An 18,511-nucleotide genomic window follows, 5' to 3' on the forward strand; every position below is an offset into this window, starting at 1 on the left:
TCTTTCTCCCCTTTGAAGCTGGGGAACTTCCTGGCAAGTATTTCTCTGCATTCTTGTACTGCAACAGATGAAATGCCATGGTAGAAAGTTGGCACATTGGTTGAGGAAGTCTCTTGTTGTCTCTGACTGATTGCAGCATATAGGGTTTGTAAAATCATATGATATGTGGGAAGCTAGGAAGGTTTCTTCACTTCCACCAGAATGTCTGCAAAAACTTGCACAGTGAACTGTTCAGAGTGGTTGACAGCCAGTGGTGAATCCTTGCAATTTCTACTTAATTGCTGATTTTAGTTGTTCTCATTGTGAAGAGTTGTCATATTACTTTGCGGATAAAATTGCTGAGATTCAGACTGAGATATCTGCTGTTGCAGAAACAAAACCACCTAGGACAAACATCATGTCTTTCTCTGTGTTACAGTCAATATTAGGTCATAGAGGTGCTGAGGCAGCTTCATTCCATAACTTGCACATAGGAGCCCGGCTTTCCTAGATGATGAAGGCCAGAGGGAAGTACAGGCTCCACTGCTGGTTGAGATTGCTAGTGTTTCCCTATCGGAGAGGGGCAGCATTCTTGCCTCCCTTAAAGAAGCTATTGTGAGACCCATGGTCAAGAAACCAACTCTTGATGTTGACAAATCTGGCTAACTTCCCAGTGAGATGGCTGTGACAAGGTAATGGTGGCTGTTTCTTGATGCCTCAGATTTCCAGTCAGTCTCATTATAGACTTGGATGGGATTAAAACTGTACTTTCTGAGTTAGTTGCTGACCTGCTCCTAGCACTGTATGAAGATTAAAGTGCCCATGCTGACTCTTTCAGACCTGTCAGCAGTCTTTGATACCATTGAGCATAAGACATTGTTGAGTTGTTTGTGAACACTAGTATATGTGGCTGGAGCTGCTCAAGAAGGTTCCATTCTTATCTTTCTGAGAATACTGTTCCACTGCCTCAAGGGATCTCTCTAGTGGCCAGAGGTTGATATTGTCAGCTTTATTGTTCAGTATGAATAGGAGGCCACTTGGAGGGTTAGTGAGGAGACAAGGGCTGGAAAGCATTCTGTAATGCTGATGACTTCCAACTCTACATCTCTTCCATGTCTGATCCAGCAGGAGTAACCTAAGTGCCTAAATGAACTTCACCTATGTTGCCTACAGGCCTGGCTCTGGTCTGTTTACTCACCAGATGGAGACCACATAAACACCAGAGTAACAATTCCCTTCAAGGTCATGGCTTCTCTCTCCTGTAGATGAACCTGAAACAAGAGTCCCTTTCACCACACCCTTGATGCTGAGTATCTTGGACCTCCTCAAATGGAATCTGGAGATCATTTGCTGCTCTCTGCAGGAGCTCTTGATATTGCCTGGGGTCATCAGGCGGAGATGGGGAAGATGGAACAATTGCCTCATCTGGAGAGGATGATGAAACATCTGTGGTACCTGTGGATCCAATTTGATTTTCTCTCCCTCATGCTCCAACGGAGCTGGCTGATGTAATGTAGGAGAGGGTCAGTGGGACTCATGAAAGGATCAGAGGTGTCTAGCATAGGGATTCCATGGACCCCAACAGGGCCAATATGAAGAGTTGGCTGGTTGGGGGACCCCTTGGCATAGGATACCATTGGTTCCTTGAACAGTTGTATCTGGGTGAATGACAGATCCCAGATCTCCTTGAGTCTCTGTCTTAACTCACCCCTTACTTAGGGATGATGATTCATCTGGAGTTTCAAAAGAAAAGAAAACGGGTTCTCGTTCAACCTGTAGAGTGGTCAGTACTGATGGGTGAAAGCTCTTGCCTGCACACAGGAGAGAGGAGCATCGCTGTCTCCTCAAGGTTGATTCCTCCTCTGGTGTCAGAATGTCTCTCATGAGGGTTGGACCTGAAAGAAGAAGAGATTGAGGGTAGGGAAGGATGTTGTTCTCCAGAGACATGTAGGTTTTGGTTTGCTCTGTAGTACATAGTGTTCTGGTAGTTGGGCCTGATGGATCCAGCGGGTCCATGGTCATGGTGGATAGTGAGTTGGAGATGGGTTGGTACTGACAGTCTAACTGGGAACTCTTAAGGTATGTATACACTGCAGTAAAACACCAATGGCTGGCCTGTGTCAGTTGACTCGGGCTCACATGGCGTGGGCTACAGATCTATAAAATGGCAGTGTAGATGTTTGGGCTTGGGCTGGAGCCCAGGCTCTGGGACCCTTTCCCGTTGTGGAATCCCAGAGCCTGGGCTCCAGCCTGATCTTGAATGTCTACACTGCAATTTTATAGCTCTGCAGCCTGAGCCCTGTGAGCCCAAGTCAGCGGACACAAGCCAGCCAGAGGTGTTTTCTTGCAGTGTAGATATACTCTTTGATGGTGTTGGTGGGTGCTGATCAGTAAGCTTATGAACCGGAGCCATTATCAGTACCAGCAGATCCTTTCTCCTTTGTGCCTCGTGTTTGGAGGTTTTATACAGGTCTAAGCCCTTAGGACCTGTGCATGAGGACACATATGACTTGGACAGAGTCGGGGACAGATGCTTTTTTTTTTTTTTAGAGGCAGACCTGGCAGGGTCTCTCTTCTTGTGCTTGTGAGAGTGTCCCTTACTCTCATGAGAAGCCCTAGTTGATGACTCTTTGGGCTTAGCAGCTCTAGCTTCCGCTCCTGAGCTCATGCTCAAATGGCAATGCTCGTCGGTTGAAGCTGATATACACAAGCGTCTCCCTGACCAGAATCTGACTGAGGTCTTATGGACTTCTCCATAAAGTGCTTCCCAGTCAGATTGACCTTTAGTCCCTTGGGGTTTCATGGGGGGAAGGAGCGGGAGAAGCTGCACTTAGCAGAGACATGAGCTTCTCCCAGACAATGCTGGTGTTTGTCACTCAAGGAGAAGGAGCAGAGGCAGGAGATATAGTTCGTAAACCCCAGGACTCTGAGATTAGTTTCTCCCAAAACTCTAACAATACTAAAAACTATGCATAATATCTTAACAGGTTCCAAAGAAGAAACACGGAGAAATCTGTGGACATATATGATTCTGACTAAGGCTACATGGCCATAAGAAGGAACTGGAGAGGCGTTGGTCCACACTGCCCGAGTTATGCCCTAGGTTTGGAACACAAAGATGGCAACTGTGCAGGTGCAGACCAATGAACATTACTTGCTAGAAATCTATCACAGGCATATGGTACACATGCATACCACATGTGGAATACACATATGGATCAGGGCTTAAAAAAGACTACGCATACACTAGCCCTGTCTACAAAGACCAGTAATTGTAATCTGTGTACATAAAATCTGTAACTGATGTGCACAATTCAAGAGCATCAATCATGACACATTTGCTCTGCAATGGCAACATTTCACTCTATAAATTCCACACTTTATGTTCATGTGCATTTTACAGTGCTATCCAGCTTGTGCACATGGAATACTTGGTTTCTAACATTTATACAGCTCTTAAAATAGAAAGTGCTAAAAATGTGTCAGAATTATCTTTACCACATACTAACCGTAACCCACCTTAACTCAGGCACAAACACTGACAATACTTTTAATCTTAAACTTAAAACAAACACAAGCCTTACCAGTAACCCGAGCTGTAAGTGAAACCCTAACTCCAATCATAACTGCAAACCAAGCACTTATCTTTAACCATTACGCCTACACACTTTTATGGTCAGGCACACTGTAAGACAAGGCATGACAGAACATTGTAAGGTGGGAACAAGCTAGAGTGAAGCCAAGAGTCTTGCTTGGCTTCAAAAGCCAAAGCGTGAGCAGAGACTCAGTTATCTGACAAAATATGCCTAAACCCAAACATTGGACACAAAAAAGAAGCACGGAGGAAACACATATTTAGTGTCTGACATTGATTTAAATAGAAGAGATGTCTTACTCTAGTTTCTTTTTATACATTATGCCACAGTTTCAGAAGACTGTTACTAACACATATTCTAGCATTAACAAGTTTTTGGTTGGCAATACACTGTGCCACTTTTTTTATCCGCAACATCAATGAAAAGAACAGTTGTTTTGTGCATCTTTTTTATGCTGAAATTGGTAGTTGTTCATTACACTGGTGTTAGCTTTGATTGGTTTTAGAATTAACGCTACTCCAAATTTGGTTTTAAAATAAAACTTAGAAAACGTAGTTCTGCATTCAAATTTTCCAGATAATGGTCTTCTCCCAAATCCTGAGAAGCATTATAATGATGAGGTATAAAATAGGATACTTCGAACTGTTGCTAAAGGGGTCAGGAAGGATTTCCCCCCTCAGTTAATAGATAAATAATTCTTTTGACTCACATAGCACTTTTCAGCCATTGATCCCAGAATGCTTCACACTGGTGGAAACAACGAGGCGTCCTTGTGGCACCTTAGAGATTAACAAATTTATTTGGGCATAAGCTTTTGTGGGCTAAAACCCACTTCATCAGATGCATGGAATGGAAAATACAGTAGGGAGGTATAAATACACAGCATATGAAAAGATGGGAGTTGCCTTACCAAGTGGGGGGGGGGTCAGTGCTAACGAGCCAATTCAATTAAGGTGGAAGTGGGCTATTCTCAACAGTTGACAAGAAGGGGGGGAAATCACTTTTGTAATGCTAATGAGGCCAATGTAATCGAGGTGGCCCATTTCAAACAGTTGACAAGAAGGTGTGAGTATCAGCAGGGGGAAATTAGTTTTTGTAGTGACCCATCCACTCCCAGTCTTTAGTCAGGCCTAATTTGATGGTGTCCAGTTTGCAAATTAATTCCAGTTCTGCAGTTTCTCGTTGGAGTCTGTTTTTGAAGTTTTGTTGTTGTTGAAGAATTGCCACTTTTAAGTCTGTTATTGAGTGTCCAGGGAAGTGTTCTACTGCTTTCTGAATGTTATAATTCTTGATGTCAGATTTGTGTCCATTTATTCTTTTGCGTAGAGACTGTCTGGTTTGGCCAATGTACAGGGCAGAGGGGCATTGCTGGCACATGATCGCATACCAATGTGATATATACCACTCTGAAACTTGGGTAAATATCCTTATCCCCATTTTACAGATGGGCTGACTAAGACAGAGAAAGTGATGGAGTTAGCTAAGGTCACGAGTCAACACCAAAGTTGGGAATAGAACGCAGGTGTGGCACCTCATTAATGCCAGCCTTGTGCTCAATCCACTAATACTGCACCTGTCCCCAAATAGCACAGCGTTAAATTATGTAACTGTCTACTTTTTTCTTTTGCTAATCTTCCTCTGAACCACAAATGATTGGCTGGTTATTGGCCTTGTGGACTGTCTGGTGGGCCAATCTGGAATCTTTTGCTATTAAAATAATGTTTGCTTTATCAAAGGTACAATAGTAAATACCAACAATTATTGGATATCCATCCTCTTTTTTACAAGTGAAGGCCTAAAACAAACTGGATGATTTGGGCCCACAATCCAAAACAGCTGTGACATTTTATGGCACCTTCACCTGCTTGAAAGAGGAGTTGTGTCCTTTGTTTATGCATAGCCCTTCCCCCAATGTTGAGACTTCCCCACTACTCCAGAAATGTGTGATCATATTTGGAGATTCACATTCTTGATCAGCCTGGGGCTCATTTAAACTTAATCAATCGCCGTCAACTATATTATGAATATTCACTGTACCTTATCTGTTGCAATTTAACTCATCAGCCCAGGGAGGGATGGAAGACAATTTCAGCATTCTTGAACTGGCTCAGATGATAATTGCTTTTGTGCATCATCTCCAGTAGCTCTCAGTATTTGCTACACATAAGCACTAGCAGACAACTAGGACTAAAGAAAGAGAGAAGGACAAGGGTGGGAAGAGATTAAAAGAAACTGAAAATAAATTTTCTACATTATGGTAGTTTAGCAATATTAGCAGAACTTGTAATGTCACTTAAAATATTAAAACAAAAACAAAAAATATGCACACCACCAGTATTAATTTCATGGCCAACCAATTCAGCTGAAAATCACTAGGTACTAAATAATGGAGGTACAAAAAAATCAAGTCAGTATCTCAGGCGATCTGTTTAAAACAATAATACATTCAGTTAAATCAGTGCTGGCACTTGGCTTGATAACAGCAGATGTCTCTGTTTTGCAACTGTATCAAATAGCAAAATAATTCTAGCATGTTAAACAAATGGTACAAATCATTTATTCATTCCTAAATTTAATTTCTTTGCCTTTCTTTTTTTTAACTACTGGTAGGTATTATTTAATGCATTTATACTCTTTTTTTCCTAACCATGGCATATATTTTAATTATAGTGAGCCAAACGCTGACTTGAATGAGCCAGACTCTGGTTCGATGCCCACCCTGAAAAACCTCCTTTCCCTCTCCTGCCCCCCAATATACTAGCAATTGGGAATAAATATCTGTACACTACACAACACTATCTATTTGCTAGGGATGCAGGGGAAGAATGAGGACTTTTAAGTGGAGTGGGATGGGGATATGCTGCTGTGGTGTCTACTATCCACTGACCAGTCTGTTCTTTTTATTGCTTGATACAGCCGAATAGTTGTGATTGTAAATGTAGATGGAAATTTTCAAAGGCACAAAGAGCAGATAGGTGCCCAAATCCCATTTGTGCCCTTGAAAAAAATCTCCCCCTTCATTATTGTCAGAGTGCCTACAATCCGTGAATAGGCATTCTTCTCTATATATTTTATATCAGAACAAACATATAACTTCAACTCTTCCCATAGATCCCTTCATTAAGATTAGGCCTTATTTCAGCCTTAAGGTTGCTGAACAGTGTGGGGAAAAAATAATGGAGAAAACGAGGCTAAGACTGAATTTTTCTCCATATTCAGTTTGGGAACTTACTAGTACCTCATATAATAAAATACACCGCATTTTTCTCTTTCATTACTGGTAAATATGTAAGACACATTTAAGTGTTACTTTTCAAAAAAGATCTGAATTACTTTTGATGCTTTCCTGGGATGTTTTTTATACACACTTCAAATTCAATCTGTTCCATAGAAGGTTAACAAACAATTAACAAACTTGATCCTCCAGCTGTTTTTGGAGTCTAAATGCCATCATCCTCCTTAATTCAATAAAGATCCACCAGAAATAAAAATATTAAACAAATCACAGTATGCTGCAGGAATCTCTTGCAAAGTTTTGGTCTGTGCCCAACAAGTTTTGTTATTTTCCATGTAAACTTTTTTTCATTCCACATGTGGTAATTTTATGTGAAACAATAGGACCTTTGCTTTAAAAAGCACTTATGTTACTAATAGCATCTAACACTTTATAGCATCAACATGCTTACAAACGTATACTGATTAATTAATCATCACAATGTCTGGCCTCTCCCAAAGTGGTTAAATGTTAATACACCTATGAAGTAGTTTTAGCCCTCTGTGGTTGCAGTTCTACCCCCTTTGAGGTCACTAATATTATTATTTCCATTTTACAGTTTGGGTAATTGAGGGTGCAGGATTAAGTGAGTTTTCTTAAGGCCACAGAGGAAATCAGTGCCAGAGCAGGGATGAAAAAGCAGAACTCTCTGGCTTGTAGTCTGGTACCTAGCAGCTAGTACTTTTAGTGCTGTGATTTTCTCAAGTTGAATGTTGCTTTAGCTGGGTGGTATAGATGCCTAGCCCCAAACAAAGCCCTCTCGGACCTCATCTCAGCATCCTTAATGAAGGGAAGTGCTATTAGTCTCCATTTCTCTCTCAGGTGTGGAGAGAATGTGGATCCCTGTAGACTGCACTTCAGGAAGGGGCCTTCAAAGTGGGGGCAGCCACTACACGTAGGAGATTGGCAGGGGAACTGGTAACCATTTGCCCAGGAGTGCAGATAATCTGCTTAGGCTCACCCTGGATAGTGAGCTCAGGCATGGTTTATCTGGATATCTTGGCCAGAGACATTGGGAGGGCATCTGAGCCAGAATTATTTTTCTTGTGGTGATATCCAAAGCAACAAATAACATTTATTTAAAGAAAAAGAATCTTTTTTCTTTAGTGCTTCAGAGGAGTCTGGTGCTTTGTGGTAGGGCCTATCCACTCCCTTCCATGGATTTGTTGCATCATGTACAATACAGATATTTTCAAGTTACTAAAATGATAAAATGACTATCAAGTGTCCAATTGCAAGTTTGTTTATGGCTTCTCTGTAAAAAATACAATGAAGAACAGACGTTCTCTCTTCTTGACTCACTATCTCACCTTCCATGAGGCTTCTGTGTTGATTCCTAGTCTTCCTTAGCAATTTGCATTTCTCTTATATCTTGTGAGTGTTCTGTTTATTGTTCGTTTGCCTGTTTTTTGGCAGCTGTGGTGGGGATTGTGAAGGTTTTGTTGTCTATATACTTCCTTCCTGGCTTTCATTCTGACCCCTTTCATGGTGCATTGGAGATGTTTCCTGAATACCATTTTGGAGGGTCTTGGAATGCCAAGTTTGTGTTTGTAGAATACTTATGGGGAATGATGGCTGGTGGGGAGAGAGCAGGATGGGAATAGTGCTTCATCAATAGAGAAAATATGTTGTGATTTCTTACACAGGATCAACTGCAGGGACATCCAGTGGGGTTTCTAGTCTGTTTCCCTGCAACATTGTTGGAGTGATTTGATCATCCTAATACCATAGGTATCCAATGTAACTGCATATTTCTACTGAGGGTAATTCTACAATTTATTTTGGCGACTTGTCCTGCTGTCTGACTGTTCCTATGGATATAAAGATTTCCCTGCTGCTTTTTCAGTCAATTACTTCTTGTTTTGGTCTTCTTGACTAATAAGAATAATTGATCCCTGTTGTCTTTATAACACTGCTTCAGATTGTGATCTTAATTCCCCTTGGTTTTTGCTTTTAGCATTCTTGGCATTGTGCTACCTAGGAACAGGTAGCTGAACACCCCATAAGGCCAACAGAAACCTATCTGACTTCACTGTATATTTTTTTATACTAGAAAAGGGTGAAGCAACTTTGTTACTGACCATAGCAAGGAGAGTGATGAGTTGGGAAGCTCATGTCTTAATATCAATAGTTAAAATCCAAATTATTAACTAAATCTACTTATGGGACTAGATTTTGGCTGCTTATGTGTGGACACATGGGCCGGGTTAGAGGGCACACGAAATAGTTTCTCCCCTTTCCTATATTATTATAATTATTATTATAATTTGGGGGGAGGGATAGCTCAGTGGTTTGAGCATTGGCCTGCTAAACCCAGGGTTGAGAGTTCAATCCTTGAGGGGGCCACTTAGGGATATGGGGCAAAAATCAGTACTTGGTCCTGCTAGTGAAGGCAGGGGGCTGGACTCGATGACCTTTCAAGGTCCCTTCCAGTTCTCGGAGATAGGATATCTCCATTAATTAATTAATTAATATGCTCCTCTAGCCAGAATCTTAGTGCTTGCAGTCAATAATTGCAGGAGGTAGGTGAGTGTAGATACTAAACACCCCAAAGAGGGCACGACCTTCATGGCCATTCCTGGCTGGAGGCCAGCGATGGGGAGTGCTGGAGTTAATGCCCATGTAGGTATTCTATTTGTCTCTATTCGTCACAGGCAGAAAGTTTCCAGAAGCCACTGCTGATTTGTTGTACCTCCATCCCCACCCTAAGGCACCTGTGGCTTTTAAAGCCACAGTGTAATCCCTCCCCCCGTGTAAACTGAAACTTTGCAAATACATTTGCATTTAAAGTAATTTCATCTGTCCTTACCATGAAATCACTTGGAAAGTGTTATCAGTCCACAGCCTGGCCCATTTGCCCTATGTGGCAGCAGCCATGTTAGATTCTTGCCCTTGAAGAAAGAATCCTTCCGGTCACATTGAATTTTAGGTACTCAGGAAGTACACGGATGGGACCAAGTAAATAACTAGCTAACTAATTGACTACAGATAGGTAAGTTCATTGGTGACAGTGGGAGATCTCTCAAAGGATTGTAGTGTAGGCACTGCCAGTGGAACTATTAGTGGCAGTAAGGGTTGTATGCTTGAGCCCATACCTAATTAAGCCTCAGAATTATTTATTCATTTATTTGTATAGATACATTAAGAGCTATTTGTAAAGTTTACATACTCCATCCAGTTGGCAGCAACTGAAGTTAGGGTTTCTGCATAAGTGGCTGATCAAGCCTTAAAGCATCAAGCTTTTTGACGCAATGCTGAAACAAATGTTAATGAAGCCTTTATGCCTGAAGCTGCTGACTAGCTGGACTCCACCTTTCCTTCAGTTTACAAATCATTATCTTTGTGCTGGCTTGCTCCCTACGGATCTGCAGCCAGAGGGGGTTCTCCACGTGCATATCTCCTACTTTCTGCCTGGAAGGGGTAAGGGAATCCCTTATCTTGCCCCATGGGGGGGGGGGGGAAGGGAGGGGAAGAAGGAATGTTGGGCCATGGAAAAGGGCTATGCCTTTCTTTGACTATGTTGCTGGTAACTGCCAGATGGCAGAATGAGAGGCATTCTACTGGGCCCACTTCCACGGGAGCCTTCCCAAGTTGCTGCCTCAGAGCTGGGATCTGAAGAAACATGCTCAGGAGACAGTTTTGAAAGGGTAATTTTTAATAGTCATTTCAAAATCCCCACCACATATGGTTTTTGGGGTAGTGGAGGGGATTTTCTCAGCTGCTCCTGAAGAAAATCTGTATAAAAAGGAAACCAATTACATGAGTGAATTTTTTGACTCAAAGCTATGTGTTGATACAATATAGTTCATTTTAGGCACAGCTGTCAGACTCCATCAGTTGTCCTAATCATTGTGGAGGAGCTTAAAGTGCCATTGCCTGAATGGCTGGACACCACTATTTGTGTGCTGGCCTGCCTTACAGACCGTAGTTTGTTAATTAGAGATTTAATAGGCCTGATTCTCCTCTCCTTTAAAATGCTGTATGTCACTGAAGTTAAAGGACTTATACTAGTGCAAATATAATAAGAATCAGGCCTAAAATTTTACAGGCTTAGGCACTCCAGTGTAACCTCAACTCAAAAATGGCTGCTATATGTTGATACAATATAGGTGCCATGTTGGTAGCAATGTTACACACAAAAGGAGAAGCCAGGGCTCCATTTCATCTCTGTCCCTTTTTACCCACTAAGAAAGGTTGGGAGAGTATTAGACATGCAGCCACCATTATTCTTCCACAAAAAGAAGATCCATGGCATTCCTACATGATTGTATCATAGGAGGTGAGGGGGGTGAAGAGAGACCTTATTCCTCTGTGCAACCATCCATGAGCAGGGCACAGTCTAACCATCATGAATTTGAAGATTTGTCATATTTACAATTTAATTTTTGTTCCAATGGGATCTGTTTAGAAGCCAGTTTATTTTATTTGTTAAAATTGGAGACCTATTCAGTAGGTTGAGAGGTTGCTTTTATTTTTTTTAAGAGCTTGTCAAAATTAGCAGCTGCCTAACAAAAAATAACATACTTTATTAACCCAAATACAAAGTAGTAGTAAAGGAGGGATTTTTGTTTCTATCTACTTGGGCCTTCTTGGAAATGTATATATGTTAGAATGGATATTACAGAAATAAGACATGATCACTTGTATGCAATCCAGTCTGATAAAATGCTTACTTTTCCTTAATCATTACCACTAGTTACTCCATTACAGAAGCATCAGGAAGTTACAGAAGAGTTAAGGAAAAAAATCCAAGAATATCAAAAGTGAGTCTCTAATTTAAAGCGAGGTAATACTCTAGAGTATCTTTTAACCCCCTCCCTCTTTTTAATTAAGTATTTAAGATCTGAATCTAGACTGATGTCAATTTCTGCTTAAAGTCAGTGGAAACTGAGGGTGTTCAGCATGTCCAAGGCTCAGCTCCTTATGAATAAGCCCTGAGGAAGGATAAAAATCTGCCTTCACTAGTGAAACAGAACTGAAACAAAACAGTAGATGATAAAAATTGCTTTTGCATTTTTCATTTCATACATAAAGCCTTGATAAAGAAGATATTGTGCTGAGAGTCAACAAGTAAAAGAAAGAGGAATGTGTACATATCTTAAAACAAATGTCGCTATAATAAATAGAGCTTGCTGGAACACTTGACAAAACATCATCAAAATCTGCTGTTTCATCAAAGCTAAAACATTTCACAGAGGTGTAAAGATTTTGATGTAGTTTTTGACAGCAAAATTTTTGAGGTCGAAGGTGGATGTTCCAATTGATACCAGAGAGACGGGAATCTAAAATCTGACCTTTTCAATCCCAAATGGACATTCTGACACAATTTTGCTTCTCAACATTTTCAAATGATTTTGTTTTCATTCCAGTTTGGAACAAAAACAAATTCTGAAACCTTGGAAGCTGTCACAAAATGAAATTGTCATCCTCCCACTGATTCTAATTATAAATTAAATTGATATATGTGCAAATATCATCCTAAGGGTTCAATCTTGCACCCACTAAAATCCGTGGCAACACTTGCATTAATTTCAAAAGGAGTAAGAGCTGACCCTGTACAATTCCTTATAGGTAGTACCCTATCTATTTCACTTCTAAGACCAGTTAACTATAAATGAGTTGGCTGCTCTTATGTATACCACTGCCATCTACTGGCTAGAGTAAGATCTGCCAATGTGTTTGTAATCATGGATATTTATATCCTGATTTATAGTGATGTAAAGGAGGTCAGAATCAGGCCGCAAGTTTCATGGGCTGGCCTATAAAGTTAGTTATACTATCCCCCATACTACTAACAGCTAATGGAGGTTTCACTGTGGCTCAGGAAGAGACCTGTGTTTTTGGAGCAGAAGGTTGAGAGTCTTGTTGCTGAATGTGCAGAGTGTAGCTGCACAATCATTATGTCAGTATGTGAGTGTGTGGGTGTGTTGTGGATTTTATTAACATGGATTTATAACATTGTCATGGCCAGGAAGGAAAAAAATTCAGCTAAGGGCTAAATTCAGCCCAGGTTTGTGCTGGCAGAGCTTTAGAGGTGGAAAATCCAACAGTGTGAGGCTGGGGGAAGAGGGAAGTAGCACCGGAGTGAAAAGTGACCACAGCTTCCCCTCTGGCTGAGGTCCCATTGACATACAGCGCATCTCAAGAAAGAGATGTGGCCAGGGTGGTTAGAGATGCACGGATGCTGTGCATTGGAGGCCCCCAAGGAATTAAGTCTGCCTTCAGTCAGTGGAAGGTCTAAAAACAACACGGTAGAAGAAAATCGCCTGCTCTCTTTCCCTCCAAGGGGATGGGCTGGCAGAGCAAAGTGCAATGTACACCTCCCTGCACCAGCTCTGGTGAATCCACACAAGGACAAGGAATGAATTAGCGGTTGGTGAAATAGGTGTGATTTAATTGCAGTCAGTGTTTTGTGCCTGCTTCTGTCAATGGTGAACTTGGCTCAAACACAATTTTAAAATGAGAAAGATTAAGGAGGAAAAAAACTACAGAAGAGCATTATTTTTTTGTACACTATTTTAACTTTCCAGCTGAAATAACAGTGAAACAAATTGCCAATATCATCAATATTAGTATGAATCAGAATGAAAATGTGTTCACCAAATTTTCAGATTAGGAATAATACAAAATGGCTGTGATCCAGGAAAAGCAAGTTAGAGGAATCAAAACAGAAGTTCAATACAAGGAAGAACAGAAAACACAATCAACACGTATAGTCCTGGGCTAGTGCTAACTGTAATTATGAGAATTAGGTGGTGTAACAGTAATTCCTTATGTAAGAGAAAAGTAAAGGAAGTTCTTACCATAGCTTGAGTGAAACTGATTATAATCAGTTTCTTCATACAGACACTGACTAAAAAAATACGATTAAAGCAAGGTGCTTAGTTTGTTGCAGAAACCCCCTGCCCCCCAACAAGTGTGTTATCTCAAAGTTTAATCTTTAACAGGTAACTTGGAGTAACTCCTGTTATTATACTAACAACGTGAAGAAGTCAAAGTCTGTACATCATGGCAAGTTTTAAGTATTTCAATTTTAACAATAAGGTAGGAATGGTGGACTGAACTGGTCAATTCTGACACTCCCAATTCCCCCCCCCCCCCCCCAATTTTATATTTGCAAAACAAACTAACAAAATTAAACCAAATAAAAAACTAACCCCAGCCCAACCAACCAAAAAACCCCTAAACAAAACAGGCAAGCAGACCAACCAAGAATGGCTCTACTTCTCCACATGCTGGAAATCTACATAGGGTATTCCTATGTCTGAAAAATGATACTAGTGTCATTCTCTTTGCACAAAACTGGGTATTGATCAAAAGATTATTGTAGTAATCTGATTATGTTTTAAATTTCCTGAAATCAGGGCAAAAATTTAGTGTTAATTATGGCCAGATTTTGCCTCCTGTGTAAAATAAAATGCAACAAAAAACAACAAAATACACAGAAGGAACAAAGCTAAGTGAAAAATCTCTGCTGCCTTCAGGCCATAGGGTTTCGGTTGAATTGTCCCATGTAGTATGAGAGGTTTTGCAGGTCCTGAGATCTGTGGGCCTACCCTGAGGATCTTCAAGCAACTGGAGAATTCTAGGTTCTCTCACAAGGGAAAGACTCACTGTGATTCTCCTAGGGCTGGTCACTTAAACTGTATTGAATCAAAATCAAATTAGAACAGGTTTCCATCCCAGGGCCTGATCTGTACCACTGAAGTCAATGGGAGATTTACTATTGACTTCAATGGGAGCAGGATTGAGCCCTGTGTACTTGAATCTGTAAGAACAGAAGAGGCAAACATCCTGGTTTTTGCATCATCACAGAGAGTGATAATCCTTGAACAATCCATCCCCTATCAGAGCTTCAAAGGAAACCTGTTCTTAATCAGCAAACCCATTTTCCACAGGAGTTTCCAGGAATGGAGTGCAAACCTACCCAAGTTAATGCTGATGGGCTGATGCTGAGAATACCATGTGTTTCCTGGTTCTAACCCCTCTCTGCCCATTTGTGCTCCCTAAAAATCTGCAGAGGACTTATTGCAGAGAATTCACACAGAGAAGCTACCACCGGAACAGAGGGAGGGGACATACAGCTGCTACTTAGGTTTCACTCCCCTTCTTTTTGACAGATATTTGCTCCTTTGAATGGTTTTTCCACTCTTCATTTTGTCCATTGCAAAAAACTGAGGTGTGATTTGGTCCTAGGTAGTAACTAGTTCATAAAATGAACTATTCTGTAGAGTTTCTTTGTATTATCTGTATTAAATGCAATTATTTTGGTCCTTCTTGCACCATTAATTTTCACTATTTCTCTCAAGATCAGAAATGAGGATGCTTTCTTCCACAGCTAGATCTTCAGAGTTCATTTGTGAATAACCTGGATTTCTGAACCATTGTACTCTATTGAAGAGACTGTTGTTCTGTTTGTACAGGCACCACAGAAATGTAGACATAGCAGCCACCATCACCAGTGTCACCATTACAGCTAGAGCTACGATCCCACTGTGTGATGCTAAAAGGAAAGAAGAAGCAGAAGAAAAGTTCTATAACAATGAAAGAAAGTAACGTCATAAAAATAGATGCAGAAAACATTTTAGCTTCAGTATTTCTGATAAAAATATAAATGTATCACATAGTAGAATTTACCTTTTACTGTTTGCACTGTTGCAAAGATATCTGAAACAGAATCCAGAGTTAGCATGAAAATTATTCAGACAACTTATAAAAGTTAACATACATGCTTTATTGTAAAGTTGCTACTTGTGGGGGAGGGGACATACTTTATAACAATAATGGGCCATCCCTGATTTAACTTTATTGATGTCAATGGGAGTTACAACAGACTGCGATAAATATGGCCTGATGCGTCATTTTAAATTCCTTCACTTACCAAAGTGCATGTGAGATAAGCACGGTCTAAATATGAAGGAGCTAAAGTTCAGGAATGCTCAGTTATGGTTTGATCTGCTTCTGCAGAAGTCACTGGATTTTTGCCATGGGTTTCAATGGAAGCAGGATTGAGCATCTACTGGGTGAGAGTTGTCAAGCTCTAATACTTTGAAGTCTTTTCTATTCGTACAGTGGAAAGATGGTCTTTTGGTTAAGGAATCAGCCTGGGAATAAGAAGATCTGAATTCTATTCCCGGTTCTCCCACAAATTTCCTGGGTGACTGTGGCCAAGTCCTTCTCTATAGGGGGGAAATAACATTTACATACCTCTAGGGGAATTGTGGGGCTAATTTCATTAATATTTGTGAGGCATACACTATACTACTGAGTGACATAGTAAAATTAGATCTTTGATTTCCACACTGCTACAGTTCTTATATAGATCCAGTGGATGACTGAAAGTTGTATCCAAGTATTTATGCATAGACTTTTCTATCTGCCACCTGCCTTATGAGCCAGTTGTTTCATGAGAAGAAAACTTAGAAGATTCTACTGCTTTCCCCAAAATATATTTGGCACAATTTAATGTTGGGACACCTTTTGTTTGTTTGTTTGTTTGTTTGTTTGGCACAAGATAACCTTGCAAAATTATCACAAAACTTTACCATTCCCATCACATCAGCCTTGGTGATTATGAAAAAGGTAGTGATATTTACTCAAAAAAAAAAAAAAAAAATTAGAAATTCTCACCCTGGACAAGTAGGGGAGCACCATTACACAGGCCTGGTTTAAGACTAACTAGCAGGGCTAATGCTGATTTTAGTGTTTTTAGGTAGGCCTGCAAAATAATTTTTTCAATCCACAAAATGTAATGATTCCTGTCCCCTGTGACTATAGAGTAGCACTGTGTGTCAGGCCAGGCTTGGTACTTCGGGGAGGGTCAGTCAGATAATTCTTTAGGATGCTCTATATTGCATTTAATTTCATTTCATGTAAAAAAGGAGAGGCAGAATCTCTTATTGTACAAATGGAGACTATTGTCTGAAGTTTCCAACACTCTAAAGTGTTTCAAAGAACAATTATTCGACTAAGCTAAGAGTTTGGGGGGTACTGGAGGCTTTTGTGCACACTCTGGTGAACTTTAGCACTTATATAGTAGCACTTTACAATCTACTAAAGAAGTGGCATAAAGTAAGTAAGTAAAGTACTTGTAAAGTAATTATTAAATATCCCCATTTTATAGGAGGGAAGACAAAGACAGACAGGTTAAGTGACTTGATTATGGCCACAGTGGGAGTCAGAACTAGGATTAGAGTAAGGGAGCTTGCTTCTGTTCAGTCCACTATCCTAGGCTGTCTTTCACATTATTTAGCAAGCTGCCCTTGTGGCTGGAGGCCACATAGTCTGCTCAGCAGAGGAGCTGACTCAGCAGTCTGGAAAGCAGCTACAGCAGCTCTAGCACCATCAGTAGCAGTGCCCATTGTCCCCGCAACTACAAACTGGTCTGCATCCCCATCAAAATAAGGTGACCACAACTAAGGATTTCATGGGTCCTACAGGCTAAATCTGAATGGCATTAGGGAGGACCAGAAATAAAGAATGATCTTTAAGAAAAAAAATCAGTAATAAAATTGCAACCTTTGAAGTTAGTTCACTTCTTCAAAGCTATATCCATGAATAAAAAGGGACAAAAAATATCTATAAAAAATGAAAAATCCTTTATAGACTACCAAAATCAAGTGAGGCATGTGACTACAGGCTTCATGGATGCAAAGTCCAGTTGTGAAGAGGATTGCAGACATATGGGAAACTGAAGGTGCAATGGCATTAAAGGCCATTAACTGAACACCATTTCAGATGAAGCCTAAAGTAAGGAAAAGGGGAAACCAGGGGCATATAAAACAATGTTATAAGGAGATGGTTACTTTCTTTCACATAAAACACATACCTGTATCCATTTTACATACAAATCCCTTTTTCTCTCTGCAGGGAGATAATTGCCATACTCCATCTGTGGTCCTCAAAGCAACACAAAAATTCCCTTTGAGATGATCCAAGTCAGGCTCCCTGATGCCCCAGTTTGAATAATTTAAGGGAGAACCATCAATCCATGTTACTGTGTCATCTAAAGGCAAAAATATTTAAGCACCCTGAGGTCTGTGTAATTCGTGTTTAAATACTTGCTGAACAGGAAAGAATGAGGAGAGGACAACTAGATAGGGGGATTCTGAAGAGCCAATTCCCCAAAAATATGGGCAAAATTATCTTCTCTGATATGCACTGCTGGAGCTTCTTTTGTTCCCTCCATCTCCAATTGAGGAAAGCATTCCTATTCAGGAAACCACTTGCGTGTCTCCTGAATATGGATGGATGTTAGCACGATCTTGTGTGTTTTCCTAGATCAGAGCCTCAGAGAGGTAGCCTACCTGCCAGGAGCAGACTGCATATGGGCCCAGCATTGAGAAACCTGTCTCTCACAGCAAAAACAGTGTCATCCATTATGAGCAGTTAAGGGGTGGGCAATGAAACTGGGTGTCTCTCTGCGCTGTGGAGTAGAGTGGTTGGGGATGTGAAGCAGGAGGGAATCTGCTCTGCAGTGACCATCCATCCTGCCCCGGAAAGGAATAAGGGTATTATCCTTCCTGTGAGCCAGCCATTATAGTGGGACACAAGCCAGAATGGTCACAGCTTTAATAGCTACAGAGATAGAACTTTGTATTTCCAGTGCACCCTAAACTGACAAAGACAGCTGAGATAAACAAGTTGAGTGTTCTGGTATGTG

General features: G+C 40.7%; 1 protein-coding gene and 1 long non-coding RNA gene across 3 annotated transcripts in view; one reads left to right on the forward strand and one right to left on the reverse strand.

The window, feature by feature from the left end:
* Window positions 1-11,571: 11,571 nt before the first annotated feature.
* Window positions 11,572-15,511, forward strand: LOC135885645 (uncharacterized). Its single transcript, XR_010561757.1, has 2 exons — window positions 11,572-11,612; window positions 15,273-15,511. It is a non-coding gene; the product is annotated as an uncharacterized LOC135885645 (long non-coding RNA).
* Window positions 15,135-18,511, reverse strand: part of PLA2R1 (phospholipase A2 receptor 1) — an 81,493-nt gene continuing 78,116 nt past the window's right edge. For both annotated transcript variants that reach the window (XM_065413477.1, XM_065413476.1), the window contains exons 28-30: window positions 17,678-17,854; window positions 15,487-15,516; window positions 15,135-15,352 (exon numbers count right to left, since the gene is read on the reverse strand). In XM_065413477.1, the coding sequence (XP_065269549.1) occupies window positions 15,135-15,352; window positions 15,487-15,516; window positions 17,678-17,854 (425 nt within the window). The remainder of the gene's footprint in view (window positions 15,353-15,486; window positions 15,517-17,677; window positions 17,855-18,511) is intronic.

The sequence above is a fragment of the Emys orbicularis genome, chromosome 11 (genome assembly GCF_028017835.1).
Source record: "Emys orbicularis isolate rEmyOrb1 chromosome 11, rEmyOrb1.hap1, whole genome shotgun sequence".
In the NCBI taxonomy this organism is placed as follows: Eukaryota; Metazoa; Chordata; order Testudines; family Emydidae; genus Emys; species Emys orbicularis.